At 36.7% G+C, this 19,907-nt stretch overlaps 1 protein-coding gene across 3 annotated transcripts in view; it reads left to right on the top strand.

The window, feature by feature from the left end:
• Positions 1 to 612: 612 nt before the first annotated feature.
• Positions 613 to 19,907, top strand: part of fermt2 (FERM domain containing kindlin 2) — a 58,080-nt gene continuing 38,785 nt past the window's right edge. Inside the window, exons 1-2 of one of the 3 annotated variants that reach the window (XM_048974150.1) lie at positions 613 to 644; positions 1,851 to 2,008. In XM_048974150.1, coding sequence (XP_048830107.1) covers positions 1,852 to 2,008 — 157 coding nt within the window. In that variant the 5' untranslated portion in view covers positions 613 to 644; position 1,851. Of the gene's footprint in view, positions 645 to 673; positions 1,148 to 1,850; positions 2,009 to 19,907 lie in introns of those variants that run through there. The other 2 variants (XM_048974149.1, XM_048974151.1) reach the window with 2 other exon arrangements.

Here is a 19,907-nt window from a genome sequence, read left to right on the forward strand (position 1 = left end):
AGAACATGCAAGCTCCAAACACATAACCAGGGGCAGAATTCCAACTCTACAGGAGTACCTACGGCGCTACATCATCAACTTATATCGCATCAGCATACTATAATATCCGGCGCAATGTACAAATCATCACTAAAGTCACCAGAAGAGATTCTTTGTTTGCATACGTGTCTGGTACTCTTTTGAACAGTTACGGCAGCATTAATTCATCTCTTCTGTTTTTGTGTTACACGGCACTCTAGAATCTTGCTTATGAACTGAGCTGGTTTAATTCTGATGTCAAATTTCTCTTTTGATGATCCCGTTTTAAGCATTATAACCAAAGTAATGGATATTACGGGTAAAAAGGATAGTGAAAACTAAATAGACGGGTTAAACCAATTGTAGAAAACAAGTAGGCCTGTTATGTGAAACATTTTACGATTTATTAATATTTTGCGATAAAAAGAATATGGTTGTCAAAAAATAATAGCCTTCTGTAATTAAAATTAGCATTTTGTTCGTCGTGTTAATTGTCAAACAATATATACACTTACTAAACCTTGAGTACTTCTAACAGATTTTGTAAATGAACCACCAATAAATTCCAAGACCCCACACTGGTCCCCGGATGTAGTCCAGCAAGCCCGGCACTATTTCCATAAAAGGTATCGTCGGCGAGAAATATGCACTATGATTACTTTTAACTAGTGATTTTTAGTTTTTACCTAATGGAGTTTCGATAAACCCATTAACGTCCCAAAACTAATATAGTGAGACGAGCAATTATTCATTTTGAGAATACTGGCAAAACCCCATTTAATAAGCAAAAATCTTAGCTGCAAACAAAATTAAATCTCCCGAGTATGGCGTGAACACTCAGCAGATTTTATTATGAAAAAATGTCTTAAGGCGACTGTCGTGAAATTTCCAAGTTTAGATTCTTAACCAAAAGGAAAAAGTGGGATTGGAGAAGCGAGTGACGTTATCTGTTGGAAAAAGGGAGGGTGAAAGCGAGACGGCTGGACTCCATTAGTGAAACCCTCGGGAGACAGTTCGGGATATTTCACTTACAGGGCTTTTTGAAAATTTCCTTCGGACAAAACAAATAGTTTGATATAAAAAGACCACTTATAGAATTACAAACAGGAGGACCTTAGTATTCAGGAAGGTGAGTAGACGCTATAAATAATATTCGTTTTCAAGAGGGAGAAACAATCTTAACTGTAAACTGCGCACTCTATGGCTGCTCGAACGGGGCAAGGTTTGGCTCATTTACTAGCTTTCTAACTTGAGATGAGCTGGCTTTTAAAGATCTGTGGAGGCAAACATTGTTTTCTAAAGACTACTATTCGTTTTATAATAATAATTTATTATTATTATGGAAAGCACCCGCACTAAGTTCGTATTCCAGGGAGCAGATTGAGATTTGAGCTACTTACGTAATCATCTTTATAATGACTAAAATGCACTTTCCGTTAACTACAGCAGGTGATCGCGTACTACATCGACAGAGACATTGTGTTTCATTGACTTTGGAAGTTAAAGTCGTGTTAATTCATATCTCGCTAGGCCAGGATGTTTATTTGGATTTAATGGCGTACTATTCTGTCCTATAATGATAAACAAGTACATTTTAGCCAATTGCATTTTAGTCGAAAGAAGTGTGTGTGTGTCAGAGAGAGAGAGAGAGAGAGAGAGAAAGTCATTATTCAGAAAACCACTATTAAATTATTTTTTATTTTAAATATTCGGTATGGTTCTCAACACCAGCCGAAAAGTTTTCATAAAGCAAAGACCTTATTTGTAATATATGATGAAAATCTCGTTTTTTGTAAGAAGAGTCGAAGCAAAAACTGTATTTTTCTTGTAAGGATGGCGCTGGACGGTATACGGATGCCCGATGGCTGCTATGCTGACGGCACTTGGGAATTGAAGATGCACGTGACCGACCTCCATAGGGACGTCTCGCTGCGGGTCACAGGCGAGATTCACATTGGTGGTGTAATGCTAAAACTCGTGGAAAAACTTGGTAAGTTTAATCTTATTTCTCATGCACAGTGTTTTTTGGTCTTCAGTAGGGAAGCTAGCGTTGAATTTGGGGTAAAGACAAGCAAATACGAAACGTTAAAACATTAAAAATAACTACAAGCAGTGGGCAAAATACAAACTCTAAAGTATTTTTCTGTTTTACATATGTTTAAAAAACAACATACAGTCCCTATTATTTCATCTTAGGGAATCAGACTAAACTTAATAAATGTAGGGAATAAATGATTACACATCCAGATGTTTACTGTTTTTTTTATTAAATGATAATGATAATCCATATTTTTGACTTATAAAACCAATGGTTCATCGGCTCATTCCGAGGTTCGTTAGCAAATAAAAACAGGATGAAAATGTCATTATGTCTTTGCTGCAATTGCCTTTAGGTAGGGAAAAATTTACCGGCATGTTTGATGCAAAAGAAAACCAGCCTCAGTGCAAACAATGTGGAGCAGCTGTAGCTCAGTGAAAACACCACAAACAGCAAAGGGCTTTTCCAAAATGAAAGGAAACAAATAGGTCCTGCTTAAATGTTCACTGCAATTCAAATTCACTACCAAGTACTGGACTAGGTGTAAAAATAAGCACAACCCACTTGGTTTTCACTTATCTGATACTTATCTACATTTTTGAGTAGAGATGCACCGATTATATTGGCTAACTATTAGTATCAGTCGATACAGCAACAATCGGCCATAGGCTGATGGTTAAAAAGCCAACATTTCCTGCTGGTAATTCCCATTAAAATGATGATACTTGTTACTTTGTATTCCTGCGTACAAAACAGTTAGCAAATTGTCTGCTGTGGAATTATTATTATGTGATCGAAAGCAATGCTAGAAATGCTTTTTGCAAACATTGCTATGCTAAAATTTCACAAGGACGATCTACTAATAAATATTTCAACACAAGAAACTTGATTGCCCACCATAAGGCGAGACAGTGTATGAAGAGTTTCTGAAAAACAAATCTGTTCCAATAGAGACAGTTACAATACTGCCAAATAACGCTAGTCCATCTGTAATGCAAGAATTTCATAGCAAAAGAAAATTCAGTGCAAACATTGTGAAATCCAAGGATATTATTCTGAAAATTTGTTTAACACTTGATGGCCAGCCCTTCTCTATTATAAATAAATGTGTACAGTTGTAAACAGGCATGCACATATCTGGTACACAAGCAAGCATTCACCTTTAAAGCGATTCATGTGACAATCGATTGTTGTACTTATGTGCATTTGTGCTGATATGACGAGATTACCTTGCATTTTATCGTTTATGGGTCAGTCCATACCAAATCAACTAGGGGCTCCATGAGCATCATTCCTGATTTTGATGAAAACTTGGTATTTTGATCCTTATAGAGAACACTGAAAATTCTGTTTTATTGAAAAATTCTGATGCAGTTAGAAGTTATGGCCCTTTTAAATTTGGGTGCCACGCCCATTTTTTTGCACTCCCGAATCAAAATTAAGCTCAGGGGAAGCACTTCAAAGTTATGGACCTGCAAAAATCAGTTTTTGGTTCAACCCCAGACACTTTTCGGATTCTAACCCCAAGCTGTGGGGTCACCACCACACCTGCAGCCAATATTCTTCTATATTTTTATTATTTGAGGAAGATACTGTAAGCAGATGCAAATTCAATCTAAATAACCATTTATTCTTTGATATATTGCCATCTGAAAATGGTCACAGGTGAGAGACCCCTCACCGGACCCCCTACTTCGGGAGCATGGTTGACTGTGTAGATAGTTGATGATGGGAATGAAATTTATACAGTTGAAAGTAGAATATCTGAACTATAAATGCTGAAAATACAAGTATCTCAACTCAAGTCCTTCAGCATATAGTGTTCCAGTTAAAAAATGAGCATTTGGCATGCATCAGCCCCACCCCCTGCAAATAACTCCCAAGCAATATGGCCCTTTACATTCCATACATCTATGAACTAATGCTGGCTGATGCTGTCAAAATCATTTTTACACTAAATCAAGGTATTAGGTAGGCAACTACAACTGAGTTAGGTGCCAAACATGAGGCCTAGACATGGTTTTCATTAAGACTGCCTACCATGGTGTTGACAGGTGTGGCTTGTTAGGGAGTGAATCCCAGAATAAACACTCTAAGGTTTTCAAACTGCCTGTAAAGAGCAGGGAAAAGTAGGCCAGGAGAGCAATTTTCAACTCTCTAGCATGCTTAGAAATGAAGATATGGTCTTCTGAAAACCCTTACAAATTATATGCACAATTCGCGAGTGCAAAAAAGGGGCGTGGCACCCAAATTTGAATGGGCCATAACATTGGACTGCATCAGAATTTTTCAATAAAACTTGGGGAATTTTCAGTGTTCTCTATAAGGATCAAAATACCAAGTTTTCATCAAAATCAGGACTGAAGCCCATGGAACTTTTCTGGACATTGGTTGATTTGGCACGGACTGACCCTTGTATAGTAATTCATATTTCATTAGGGTAATTTTATTTTATAAAGGGTAAAATGCATGGATTTCCTGTCATAGCAGCACAAACGGCACAAGGCATGGCATCCCAGGCCACAATGGGGCACATACATGCACAAACATACAGACACCAATTTGCCTAATTTCTTGTTGTCTTGGGGAAAAAAAGAACCCAGAGAGAACTCATGCAACATGACAGCACATGGAAACTGCACATACAACTCAGGAGAAAAAAATTGAGACCACCGCAACATTTTTAATTTCAGTCATTTCCCAATTTATGGGTATGTTTTTGTGTAAAAGATTTTTTTGTAAACTCCAACCTGACACTTGTTTCTCATTGATGAAGGACTTCTGCCTTGCTCTGTTGGACATAAGTCTTGCTTCTAGGAGCCTGTTAACTTGTCCTAGCAGTGCGTTTCATACCGCTTAATATTTCCCATTCTTGATGTCATCCTCTTATGCATGAAGCATGGTTGGATAAGTTGACAATCTCTGTAATTAAGTCACTTCTTCCCTTTCCCTCGCCAGTATTTGGTCATTCCTAGTGTGTCCTGCTTCACCATGTTTTTGTATACTGTGGTATTAGGAATTTTGAGCGTGGATGCAGCCTGCCACGTGGCGTAGCCTTATGCCAGCAGAACCAGAATTAGTCCTATCTTGAACAATTGAAATCAACATCATTAAAATCGATGGTTTTACTTAAAGAATCATATTGGACTTCAGTGTGCATGGTATATATAGAGTGTCAGTTGTCAAAGGAAATGAGGCTAATATCTGACTTGTTTGAACCCTGTACAGTTTAAAGAAAGTAAAGGTACTACAGAATGTATTGATGTACTATCTAATGCCTATATGTTTAGTTTCTCAGACTGGTTGATAATTTTTTATAACTATGCTTACCATTATAATCTCTCAGTAAAAAAGTGAGAAAAAAAGACCCATAATTGGATGACTGTATGATGATATAAAGTCTCTTGCATCTAAGGTGTGTTACCTGTGATTATCTGCTTTTGGTGGTTCTTTTTAAGGAATCGTTTTACCATTCTCTGTTTTGTTAATGTAGTTTAGCTTTCCCTTAGTTTGATCTAGATTAGTGTTTCCCTATCCAGTCCTCGGGAACCACAGACGGTGCACATTTTTATTTTCCCCTAGCCTCCTACTGGCAGCGGGGAGGGTCTGTGGGTCCCTAAGGACTGGGTTAGAAAACGGATCTAAACCCTTGAATGTATTAAAGAAAATTTGTGCAATATATTTTGCTACCACTCTGCTTCATTTCTCTAGACTGGGATTGCCATACTGTGATATGCACACTGACTTTCTCTAGGGATGGACTAATATGCCAGCCCCAGAATTGGTATCAACCAATAATGGCTCAAAAGGATCAGTTATCATTTGTATCTTTGTTTAGCAGATGCTTTTGTCTGTAGTAGATGTCTGGTAGATAGTACATCAGAAGCATCTGTCATGGAGCCAACTAGGCATAAGTACAGCTAGGCTGAGCTTACAAGGAATGTTCAGGAAAACTGTAGGTTAGCATTGCAACAAAAGCTGTACAGTACTTTACAACACATTGTAAGACTATAACAGAAGTGGCATTCAAATGAAACTCCAAGTGTAAAATACACCAGCCCCTGTTTTTGACAGCCTGAATGGACATATTTAATACTGTCTTAAGTGCATTTAATATCTTCCAAATTGGTAATTTATTCAGTAGGGTGTTTATTCTTAATGGTCATGCTTTCACTGCGTTTTTACTGGCCATTTGAAAAAAGCCCTGTGTTGTGTAATACATTCATGAATGTGGTTTTCATAAATTAGTGTTTTCTATATAGTGCGCTTTTAATAACAATGTTTACTTGTATTTTAAATATGTAAATGGTCTGAAAAGTAGTATTATGTAGGTGGGACCTATGCCCAAATTTCCTATTTCAACCATTTGTGCCGGTGAAACATTATATGAAATTTCCTGCTTTTGTAATCCTCCTAACTGCTCACGGCAACTGAGTGCTGTTTCCCCCTTATTGATTACAATATGAATTGCCAAGGCAGTACTTTATTGATTATTTAATTTCCTGCTTAGCTGTGCTGTTTTGCTTTAAGATTTATTAATCTAAAAATTAACCACTTGTGCTAAGTAGCTTTTTGAGTGTTACAGGGCTGTGGATTTTTGTTTTTTTTTTTGTACTCAAATCTAAAGTGCAGGTTAATCTTTTTATGTATTTTTACTTTATATTTTGTATTTATTTTTATACAAATATTTTTGGGTTGTGAAACGAATCATCTGAGTTTCCATTATTTCTAATGGGGAAAATTCAATTTGGTATACGAGTGCTTTGGATTCCAAGCACATTTCCGGAACCAGTTATGCTTGCAAACCAAGGTACCACTGTATATGGTTATCAGCAAAGTATGAAAATAAATAAGTTTTGCATGGTAATTTGGTGATCAGAACAAGCCTCATGTCACCATGTTGGGTGAATTGGCATCTGGAAGTAGTATGTAGTGTATTGCTCTGTGATAGGTCATCATGCTGTCTCTTGTATCCCCTACTTTCTGCCTCCTCAGTTAATCTCCAGGTTTCTTGCCACATCTTTAATTCTTAGCCACTTATGCAGTAAGGATGCAGGTGACCAATAATTCAGGTTTTTAATCAATGTATGAATGATTAATTATAATGTCGCTTGAATTGTGTTTATTCTTGGTTTCCTCCTTCTTACATCACAAGTTAATGCTGTGATAAGTAGTGCTGTAGTAATTGAGCCCACTATTGGTCTCAAGACTGCTTTTTCACTTACTTGGTCTGGTCTTGCAATTGAAAGTGTTTCTGGTAAATGATCTATGTTCGGACTCGTAATTTTAAAACGAGATGTATTTTTTCTTTTACACTAATTTTTACTTTCTCATTTTTCCTACTCTTGAAATAAGGATACATATGTGTTAAAATAAGATGCAGTCAGTAAAATATTTTTTTTTTCATAATTGTTGCATTGGTTGTATACTGAACTTGTTTTATTTTTGAATAGAGGATTTGAGAGTGCAACACTACCTTGAAATCTTTTCAGAGCACAAGGTGTCAGTTTGTCATTATTCTATTAGGCTATATTAATTACAAAAGTGTTTTTCTCACATGTGAGCACACACTAGCTGTGTCCGAATTCAGGTGGTGCATTTGAAGATCAAATGTGTCAAAACAGCACCACAAGGCTGTTCCATTTTCAAAAGCACCTTTAAAAACTGGCTAAAAATTAGTTATTCTTTTGCCAAGATTCTAAGATTCATTGTGGAAGCCATTGAAGGGTACAGCCTCTGAATTTGGACACAACCACTGCTGCACAGCAAGATCTGAACTGCTCAGTCCAGTAGACATTATTAGAATCATGAGCATGATTTCCATTTTAGGTTTCACATGCTTAGTTCTCCTTGCAAGCTCTGGCAAGCCAAACTGATGTAATGTTAACCCTCTGAAGTCGACGGCATCGTCAGTGATGCCACGTATCTTTCTTGTGTATTTCAGTTCATTACTCCCTGAAATCTTATTATAGAAACATGAAAAAACCGCTGACAAAATCCGTAATCTATCTATCTATGTTCAAAACGTCAATTGTCGGAAGTATTACAGTTTTTAAAATTATGTTAAATCGGCAAAAAATAAACCATATCACCGTACTTTGTTTACCTGCATCGGGGATGTGTAGTGCCGCCCTCACCTGAAGATCGTTATTCGCATTCTAAATATCTGCATTAGCACGTATTGAAATTGCATTCGCATAGTAATTTGATGAACAAATGCGATCCAGATACATCCCCATCAGCGCTATGGGGGTGGGGGGGATGTCGCCAGGTGTGAATGGCTCATCCATACACATGAATGTTGGTACATATTCATTGAAAGGAGCCATAAATAGTGACACGAGTGGTTTTTCTTATTTACTCAACTGATTGTTGCAACTACACCATTTAGTCATCTTCATGTAGCCAAGACTTTGGTGATCAGATATCTGGAATCAAAACAAACTATAACTATACTCTATACTTTGATGTCAAATTACAAATTTCACATAAATCTGACACATTTACATGTTTTCGAGTACACTAAGATTAAGAGTTTAATGCGAAAACAAATATATAAGAAATAATTTATTTGCCATGAATTAAGTTTATGATATTGAATGAATTGTGTGACCATGCCCCAGTCAGTGAATGCGTGTTCCCTACCCCTAGACCCCAGAGGGTTAACTGCAATTTTTATGCCGTTCATGAGTTCTTTGAATGGTTTCCCTTATTACATTATCAGCTTTACATGTATGTGGTTCCACTGATGGAAAAAACAGCAGGCTAACATACTGCAAATCATTTCCCAACTAGCCTAAAATATTAGTTTATGAAAGACTTCTAAATAGTGACCTTGGGATAGTCCCCTATTGAATGATACATTTTTGTGTATGGAAAAATTCCCATTTGCATTTTGGACCATACAATCAATCCTCCCTGCTGTAAGGTATGCGTGTTTAAGCACTGTGGAACCCTAATTACAGTCTGTGTTACTCATGTTATTCTACATCTCAGACAGCCATTATAACCAATGAAAACTTGCTCTGAGCTTGCTTTTTACACATCTCTCTCCCTGATCAGAGGCTTGCTTTAAATTGGGTATTGTCATCCTTATATAACTCAAACTCTATCCTTCACGCTCTGGGTCTTCAACTGGACTCCATAGATGTGGTGTCATCCCTGTTATAAGATTATGTAATCATAAGATTACAAATTTGAAACATGACAGTTTGGAAAGCCAAAGACTACAATCCATTTACTGTTGTTTGACAACTGAGGAAAGTGTCATTTTAAATTAAATGCACAAATATTTTGGTATTGTTTTTTGGTCTCGCATCTTGGTAAGTTAGAGATTGCGTCCATCCATCTGTCCACCTTACAGTTGCTTATCTTGGTCAAGGTCTTGCCTGGGCACATTTTGAGCTTGGAACAATATTCATTTCTAGATGTTCTGTTTTAATTATTGGCTTACATATATCTTCGTATACTAAGCAGTTTTCTAGCTTAACTGTCACTTTCCCTGCTATATGGTAGGATTAATTTCTTGAACCAGAAAGCATTCCTTATGTGAAGCAGGAAATGACTCTTAAAGATTGGCATACGCCTTATCTAAAAAATGCAACTTATTTCAGTTCTTTCTGCAACTATTTGTACAAGTTCACTTTTTCAAAATTCACTTTGAATTGAAATTCTGTAGTGACTTAGTGATGAGCACTGTAACCTCCAGAGTTAGGGATTCAAATGTCACCACCACAATGTGAATGTTGCATGGATTTTCTCTGGCTACTTCAGTAGTGTGCTTTTGTATAAGTTTTTATGGGTGGATGGAGGAATTTCTGGCTATGTGTGTGTGAGTTTCTATGCACTGATGAGCCATTTTAATTTATGCAGAAATTTGAATCTGTGGGCTTCACTGTGTTTGAGTCCTTGCTGAGGGGGCAGGGCTGTGCTTAAAGGAAGATCACTTGCAGCTGACATTGTAGTGGGGAATGTTTGCTAGGAAACACGTGATTTAAGGCAGGATGTGAGGCTTCCTGAGTGTTTCTGTTTTCTTTCTCTGAAAGTCAAGGAATGTGAGGTATGAAGTGGTGGACTTGGGTTTCCGAAATTTCCAAAGATAAGGGTCTTGGAATATATCTAGAAATGGTGAATGAGTTTAATTATGTAGTTTGCCAGTTTTTTCGAATGAGTGCCTTTACCAGCTATATGTAATGGCAACCCCCTGAAATGAATGCTGCATGGTTACATTTTTCATTTTCTCTGGTCCCTAGAAAGTCACCCTTAGTTTGCAGTGCAAATGTAGATGGTAATGTATAACTGTACTCCATAGTCGGGTTATACCTGAAACTAAAACTAGTCCACATTACAGTTAACTGTATTCACATATTGCCTGAAACTGTTATCCTTCACTATATCAGGGTCCTTCAGATTTCAGTTGCCTTTCAGTGGACATTCCTCAGGAAGTTATTAGTGTAATTAGGAGCCCTTCCTACATCTTTCCTGTTGAGATTCTGCAAGGATTTTGAAATATACCAGCTTATTCTGCTGTACATGTATGCCTATTTTCAGGAAGATAAACCTGGATACAGAAGATCTGCTGTCGGAAAATGGATTAGAGCATGCTGGTATTCAGAATAATAGGAAATCTGATTTTGGTTTGACTAAATGTGGTAACATCCAAAAACACACAACAAGCAATATTTAAGGGTATAGTGAAAGTGGACTTTTTGATAAAAATACTTAACTACCATTTTGGCCTGAATATTAGAGGGCCCTGGTTATTAAGAGGACCTTGCCCCTCCACTCCACACACTAAAAAGTTTTTAGAATACCAAATCTTATCTTTATAAATAATTTTATTCCCCTGCCTTCCGGGAACACAAATGGTTTTTCGCAGACACTTTGTTTTTGAGTTATTGACTCGTATACCAATCTGACACATCTTGTTACAACTTTGCAGAGACATTGTAGGGGGGCTAGAAAGGAATAGAAAGGAGATAGTTTTGACACTAAAGCAGCACCACATTGTGATTAGTAAAAAAGGGCACTTTATTACCACTTCACAAAAACATATGGATGAAAATCTATGTCTAAATATACTCTTCATCAGATCCAAAAATTGGAACTGTGTAATTAGTCCTGCTGACCAGTCTTATAGCGTCAAATTATGTCATCCAGTTGTGGACAGTGGGTGGGATCAGAGCGAAAGGTTATCTCAGACACCCTACACATGTTCTGAAACTACAAACTTGTGATGTTGCCGTGTGACTGCCGAGAGGCTACAATGTGCTGTAAACTTCAGCAGGGTTGTGTTCGTTATTTCCAGCATTTGATGTTTTATTTAACTTTAGTGTTTGCTGAAAACATGCGGAAATGAAAGTAGAGCTGGAGAAAGCAGGCTACATTCATAGTACGGAGCAAATGAACAAATTTAACAACCAGAAAAAGGCTACTGAAACAACAAAAAAGAACTCTCAAAGTTCAAAAGTGGCCCACTGTTATATTGTTGGTGGCCCGCCTCAAATGTATGAACCGCAATTTTTGTAGGTGTATATTTTGAGAGAAATAAAACACCATCAGGTCAGAATGCAAGTTCATATTCATAAATTTGTCGGTTACACTTCATTGAATGTCTGCTGTATTTTTCAGTACTTAACTGTGAAAAGTTACGTTATTCAAGTTTTATCCTTATCTTAATACTACCTTAATTGAAAATAGGTGAAGTTCAGCAACTCAATTTTTTAAATAGACTACATGCTCAAACAGTGCTGTTAAATTCCAAACATCCTCACCACAGCATTATAGTTTTAGTGTGCATTAATAGAAATGGCCTATAATCACATTCAATATCTGTGCCGTAAATGCCAGAGAAAAAGGCATTAATTTCACGATAAACCAAAAGCATTAATTTGTCAGGCATGGAGTCTGACCAGTTTAGTCTAACTGATATTTGGTATTGAATCACCCCCTAACAAGCAGTATTTTTAGCTGCTAGAACCTATTTGCGCATGAGATTAAATTACCAACCCGTCCTGAAACATGACGGTCCTGATAGATGATTTGTGGACCAATGTTCTTAAGTATATCAGTGTGTCATAGTTTACTTTTTGGGGAGGAAACCAGAAGGTACAGCTGAGAGGAACTACTGTGGAAGAAGCTTTTTCCCTTATAATGACACAACCAGTAAACTCCTCCTTTATGTTGTCCAGGAAATTGGGAGACTTTTTGGTAAGGCTCTTAGAAATGTATTGATCACTGTAATAGTGTGCATATTGCCAGGTTCATCTCCTTTGACCCACAGATAACCCGTAACCAGGACTGCTTTTAGTTTTTGAAACAATTTTCCACCCTTTGCATAACCAAATTTGGGTAAAACGTAGGGCTGCCACGATTAGTTGGCATAGTCTATGATGTTGAAGGTTAAAATGCGGCAACATCAATATTTTAAATTGCATAATTTTTTAAATTACAGTGAACACTGCTTATGGTGATCACATATGTCTGGGTGAAATTGATCACTAAGTGGATGATCATTATGTAATAATTCTTAACTTTACTAGGGCTGAACGATTTATTGATTTTTAAAATCACAAACAACGCAATTAGCAAATCGCAAAGGCTACGATTTAGGACATACATTATACAGCAGGGTTTAAAACTTGTGAGAATAGTTTTCCAAATTCATGCCATGCTTTCTTTGTGACAGTCATGCTCATCAATCAGAAGTGGCCCGAGACGACGGAGTATAGGCCCTCAAACAACAAACGTGTGAAACGCGAAGAAAATGCTGCATTTTCTTCTTGCCTAGATTGTTTCAGAAAGGTCCTATCATCAATAAAATCGGCGACGACCTTTTAACCACCAGCAGTGACATACTTCAGCATCACACCTTATGTTTTTGTCAGTAATCCTCACAGCAGTCTGTGACCCCCAGAAAAGCCGTAAAACCCATAATAGTCATATTTATGTCATATGTTTTTGTGTTCATTGATTTAAGTATTGATTTCCATACATTCATCTTGTGAAATTAATCTTAATCCCACAACGGTACTAAAATAAAAGCCTAGCTTTAACATAAATACTAAAAGAACAAATCACTTTAATCGCTATTACAGTTGGGTATGGGCACGTACGGTCTTATTTAGAAAAGACAATAAAAGGTGATGCATATAATGTTTTCTCATTTGTTTTGTATTTGTATTTTGTATTGTTTTGTATTTGTATATTTCTGTCAGAAAAATCGCAATTAGATATTTTCCCCAAATCGTTCAGCCCTAAACTTTACTTTGATATCCCTACTCTGCCTTGCGGTAACCCGTCAGCATCTGACTAGCTAGGCTAATGCTGCGTGCATAGAAAACATGACCGGAAAGAGTCATTTTCTCTCAATGACAAATAGTCTTAAAGCGTATGATGAAACTGCCAAAAATTAGCCAAGATGCAGCAGTGAAACTACAAGAAGCTATATTATGTACAGTACTATAGAATATTTGAATTATACACAGTTGTGATTTAATCTGTCCAATACTGTAATCTGAAAGACATTTGAAGCAGCTGCACTGTATTTTTTTGTCAAAATTCAGTAAGTACCGTCACTGTCTGTTTTATTACCTTTTTATGCTTGTAATAAATATACAAATTTCACTTGATGGTAATCTGCCTGAGACCTATTATAATGATCATCTGCTTATAGTGATGAATTTCACCCAGATGGACGTGATCATTATAAGTGTTTTCCACTGTATTATATTCTTAAGGAAGAAATACACGGCACCCAATACTTGACTCAACACCGCTTCTTTTGGTTTGAACTTTATCACTTTTAGCAACATTGTTTAATCAGGTTTGTGGCTTTAAAGTTTCCAACTGCTTCCACCCCATTGTTGATTGATTAATCATTTTCTCAATTTCTTTTGGTCACCGCACCTGAAGTTTCAGGATGTTTTCACATAGTCCTGTTTACGGCTGGACGATATGGATCGAAAATCATATCTCTATTTTTAGCTGAACCACGATATATGATATACATCTCAATATTGTTTTTCCATAAAGTAATAACAAATAGACAGTTCCAAGTCAGAGCCAAATGTCCTGAATGTCACACGGGCACTTTTTTATTTATAGCCATCTGTACATGTACAAGAAAAAATGGCTCAAAAATATCGATTTGTCCGACCTTACTGCGTTTCGACAGATGTATCTATCGATCGGTGCTACCTTACCGAAAATGTTATTGTTATTTTTATGGGCTGAAACTGAAACCGGACAATCCAAAAAATAAGTACATAGCTTGTCTAAAAAACACAAACTAATGTACTGTAAGCAGGCATTGCAAGTCTGAAATACCTTAAGATTAAGTGTTAAACCATGTCAGGTAGTTCGATTCGACGGCATAGTAAATCAGCGTGATGCTAACAGTAAAGTGTTATCAATATATTTAATAAAATATTAAAAATGTATGAACATTGAAAATGCAGAAATAAGCCGCAACTTCAACGCAAGGTAGGATAGATCCATGGGCGGTTCTTCAAGCACGAGAAAAGGGGCTTGATTTCATTGTGTGCGTGCGCAGTACCCAAAGTTAGGACGTTTCCATAGGTTAGGATGAAATGTTAGAACAGGGCTAAATGGACTATATAATCATCCACTTAAATGTAGCTCAGACTACCTTAAATCTGACAAGTTATGTGGATAAACAAGAAATCCTGCTTAGTGAAATACGCCCCAGCTCCTTTTCGCTAGCTTGCCTCGTGGGTAAGGAGAAATAGACGAAGTGGCGGCGCTATGAATTAAATTTTAATGCAACTATATCGATATAAACGATATTGTCTCATCATATATCATGCATGAAAATATATCGATATATTGTAAAAACCCGATATATCGGCCAGCCCTAGTCCTCTTTAAAGGACCGAACTCAGACCTCTAGAAGTCGTCCCGAAAGTGGACCAACAGAAAGGGAACTCTGCTCTTTTTGTGTTCAAAATGGGAGTTCATTTGATAGGGGACTCAGTTCTTTTTTGGTTTACTTCAGCTCAAATGGGGCCTCAGTCTTTTTTCTGTTCATATTTCAAGTTCTTATGGTGCTCTCAGACCTTTACTGTTTTGGATTCTGGGTAGTTTTCACTTCAAACAAGATGCCTACTGCAATACTTATCATCATCTGGTAGGTCTTGAAAATAGCCCGCAGACATAGGGAAAACCAAAATGGAACAATTACTTCTGAACACAAAACAACTCGGGAGACTGAAAAGGAGACGAGCATGAAGTCTCTTCCTCTGGCTAAACTATTCTGCGTCCCACACTTGCAGCCATTATTTTTGCTTGTTTCCCGAGACTGTACCATGTGATCTGCCTACAGCAAAGCAAGAGTAAAAACTGTCAAAGCCAGGACCACTTTGTGTTCATAATACACAAGTTAAACGAACCGTGATGCAAACTAAAAGCGAACCGGACTGAGACTACCTCCCGATGTGGAAGTTTTTCATTCTCGTTTTAAACGGTTCTGAGTTTATTTGGCTTGTTCACATATACGCTAAAAATGCTGACTAATCGATCTGAGTTCGCTTTAAAGGATGAAATGGATCAAGTGTGAAAACTCCCTCAGACAGAAACTGACAATAAATCTGTCCATCAAAAGATAAAATCTTCTCTTGATTTAACAGAGATGAAATAAATTTTAAATTTTGCATAGTCAAAGTGAACTCCAACTTATAGACATTGTTTGACTGTAAGAAGGCGGACAGACATTGGGAAACGCCTCAATTTTACATAAAATTTGAGATGTTAAACTTAAACTAGTAGATGGTTTTGAACTTTATTTTCAGAATGAAAATATCACTCCAAATTCTGTATTTAGCAGTAGATGTCCACTGTAAGAACATGGCAACTTGCATTAGGTCTCACTTTCAGAACTTCTGTCAATTGCATTCATTGCCCTAAATTTTATGCAAATAAAAAAATCTAATATAGTAATTTATTCATTGATAAGTGCTGCATTAGTTGAACTAAATACTTAAAGTATATTTCCTAGTTTCCTTAAAGATTCCCTTATTGATTTTTATTAAGCTAATTTATTAGCTAAAAATGGGTTTATGCAAGTATAGCTTACACATTTTTCAAATGATTTGTATTCCCTGAACAGGCTATACAGTTGCATCTCAAATTATAATATTGCAAATACGTGCAATATATTCCGTCAGACATTTCAGAAGGTCAAAATTTTATGTAGTTTCGTTACTTTTTCATTTTGATACTTATGGCCAACAGCTCAAACAGTAAAAATCATCTCAGAATATTAGAATATCAAATTTTTAGTTTGAGTAAATTGTTGTATAAATACCATTTATCTCTTGGTCTAGTTCAGTACATGCAACCAAAATATTGGAGAACACTGCTGATTTGACAGTTGTCCAGAAGACTATCATCAACACCCTTCACAAGGAAATGATGTTAGAAGTATTATGCCTGGGCTAAGGAGAACTGGACTGTTGCTCAGTGGTCCAAAGTCCTCTTTTCAGATGAAAGTACATTTTGCATTTCATTGGTCATCAAGGTCCTAGATTCTGGAGCGAGAGTGGAGAATCCAAGGTTTTTGTGTGAAGTTTCTGCAGTCCGTGATGATTTGGGGTGCTGTGTCATCTGCTGGTGTTGGTCCACTGTGTTATCACACCACAATGTATTAATGCATTCCCAATGACCCGATAACTATAGAACAAGTGAACGGAATGGATTCATGATGCTATTTTATGCCAGTGAATACTAATTCTGCTAGCATTTGATACTTGCAGTAAGTGTGTGTGTGTGTGTGTGTATGTATATGTGTATGTGTATGTATATGTGTATGTATATGTGTACATATGTGTATGTATATGTGTACATATGTGTATGTATACGTGTACATATGTGTATGTATACGTGTACATATGTGTATGTATACGTGTACATATGTGTATGTATACGTGTACATATGTGTATGTATACGTGTACATATGTGTATGTATACGTGTACATATGTGTATGTATACGTGTATGTATACGTGTATGTATATGTGTATGTATACGTGTGTATGTATATGTGTATGTATACACACATGTGTGTGTGTATGTGTGTGTGTGTGTGTGTGTGTGTGTGTGTGTGTGTATACGTGTGTGTGTGTGTGTGTGTGTGTGTGTATGTGTGTATATATATATATATATATATATATATATATATATATATACGTGTGTGTGTGTGTGTGTGTGTATATATATACGTGTGTGTGTGTGTGTGTATATATATGTATATTAATAATAATTGCACATAGTCAAACATGATTTACACCTTTATCAAACCTATCCTTCTGCAGTAGAAAACCGAAGCCAGCTGGAACCATGCTGTAACTAGTTTCTCTTTGTGGTTTGGCTTGGGTACAGGTTGGTTCCTGTATGACAGTGGAAATGTGCCATTAGTGACAGCAAAGGACAGGGTGACTTGGATAAAATGCTAAGTTGTCCCATGAACAGGGTAACCGTTTGATATTATTACTGTATTTGCTCAGTTTGATGGATCTTTTGTGGATCTTATCATTTCACAAAAACAATATATGGATGAAAATCTACACCCCAGTAGACCTGAGACATCCCAAAATTGAAACAGCAGTGAGAGGGTGCTGCAGAAGACGATGAGTAAAGGGAGGCTAGCAGATGCAATCTGAAATTTTTAAAATATCCTTTCCAAACTTCCCAGGAACATTGTACAGGTGAGGGATTCTCTGGGATGCAAGATGATATTCTGAATATTAGATTGTTCAGCAAAACTTTGTAGGCAACCTGTATGCTGGTAATACTATTTGTATGTATGCTCATTTCTCAATTTAATGGGTATGCGTTTGTGCAAAATATCCATTTTTTTTCCCTCAAACTCTAGCCTGGTTCTTCCCTGCTTCTCAGTGATGAAGGGTTTTTCCTTGCTTCAGTCCTACTTCAAGGAGCTTGTTATGATTTGCCCTAACAGTGCAATTCATGTCACTTAATGTTTTTCATTCTATTTGAAGGACACTTGAGGTCATCCTCTGATTTGAGGCACTGCTGGATAAGCTGACGGTCATCTCTCGCATTAGAAAGTTGTTTCTGCCAGTGTCTTCTGCGTCACCTTGTTCTTGTGAGCTGCTATCTTTGAAACTTTAAGCCTGGAAGCAGCCTGCCATGCAGTGTAGCCTTCTGCCACAGAACCAGTATTAAACTAGGATTTTAAATGGCCAATTTTTTTTAAATATAGTAGTCCCTTATTCTTTCCAGACCTGTAAAAATGTTTATTTCAAAAGTTAAAATGCTAATATATTTGTTTTAGTATATATAGCGGTGCCACTTTACAATAAGACTACCCATATAAAGAGTTTATGAATGGTTTATAATGTGGTTATTGATTAGGTTGTAACACTGTAAATTAACAGACAATTTAAAACAAGTTATAACAGTTCTTTTTATTAATGAGTTGCTGCCATTTACAAGTGGCAAAAGGGAGCCTTATTGTAAAGTGTGTGTGTGTGTGTGTGTGTGTGTGTGTGTGTGTGTGTGTGTGTGTGTGTGTGCGCGCACAAACGTCCAGCTGTGGTAAAGGAGCAGGTTTTGCCAGCTACCTGGCAGTAACATTTAATCTCAGAAGAAGAAAGTCAGAGGAGTCTGACATTATGCGGTCGTTATTTAGTTATGCCTATGGAGCCCTAGAGAGACCATAGGCAGAGGATTATTTTAATGGAAGACACGTTATACATGCGTTATACATTATGACAACGATTACAGTAAATTAATGCAGTAAACCCATAGTATTTGGGCACTTCATTCCAGCGCTTGACTTTGTGGACATGTTTTAAGTGAAATCACACAGAAACCAGAGCATAACTTAAATATGCTGCTTAAAGCTCAAAATTTAAGAGCATGAAAAAAGTTGTGCACGCATTTTAGGAATTTAGTGGGCTTGATTTTTAAAAAAAAAAAAAAAAAGAATAAAAAAAGTGTGTGTATGTATGTATAATATGGTTTTTTAACACTTTGTGGTCATATTAACCATTAGAATCCGACAAACATGAAATACGTTGCTTTTCACACCGATTAATCTCAGGCTTGTAACTTTGGTTAGGTATAATGCACAGACATGAATCATATATTGTTGGAATTGAGAGAACTGGGTTTAGGTCTTTAGGTAGTAAAATGTATATGAAATTCTTTGCAAGTCTCTAAAGTGCAACATTGTACGCTAAAGTGTTCCAGAGTAATCCTGCATGCAATGAGGCATATATTTGAAACATTTTCCACCAAAACGCACCCCTAATAATACATAAAACATCAGTATTATTCACCTTAGACAGAAAACAATTGCATATTAACTTCTGCAATGATTCACGTACTACCCTTCTGGGGGAAAACAATTATTCACAAAAGTTTGTATATGTATGTTTGACGTCCACTCCATCCAAACAGTTGAAATAGAACATGCCCATTGTGTAATTGCAACAGCTCCTATATGTAAATGCAATGCTACAATGTTGGTTTGTTGTTTTAAGGCTAAAATAGTGGCTGAAAGTTTTTCATTCTCAAATTTCATATAGGAGGAAAAACAATAGCGATAAATATTCAGCATTAAACTCTGCAACTGTTGTGCCTGTGTTTATCCAGTGGATTGTAAACTAAGCAATGGTTTTCTATTTCAATTTCTTACAGATGTTATAAAGTAATAAAAAATATAAAACCATGCATTACTGTATTTCAACCAGTTACCAAATGGATGCAAAATCAAAGATATTCATTTCCGCCTGACACTAACCATGTATTCCTTCACAATACTAAGCCACAGACTCACTGAAACCCCTGCATTTCCACATCATATAGA

Source organism: Brienomyrus brachyistius, chromosome 14 (genome assembly GCF_023856365.1).
Source record: "Brienomyrus brachyistius isolate T26 chromosome 14, BBRACH_0.4, whole genome shotgun sequence".
Lineage (NCBI taxonomy): Eukaryota > Metazoa > Chordata > Actinopteri > Osteoglossiformes > Mormyridae > Brienomyrus > Brienomyrus brachyistius.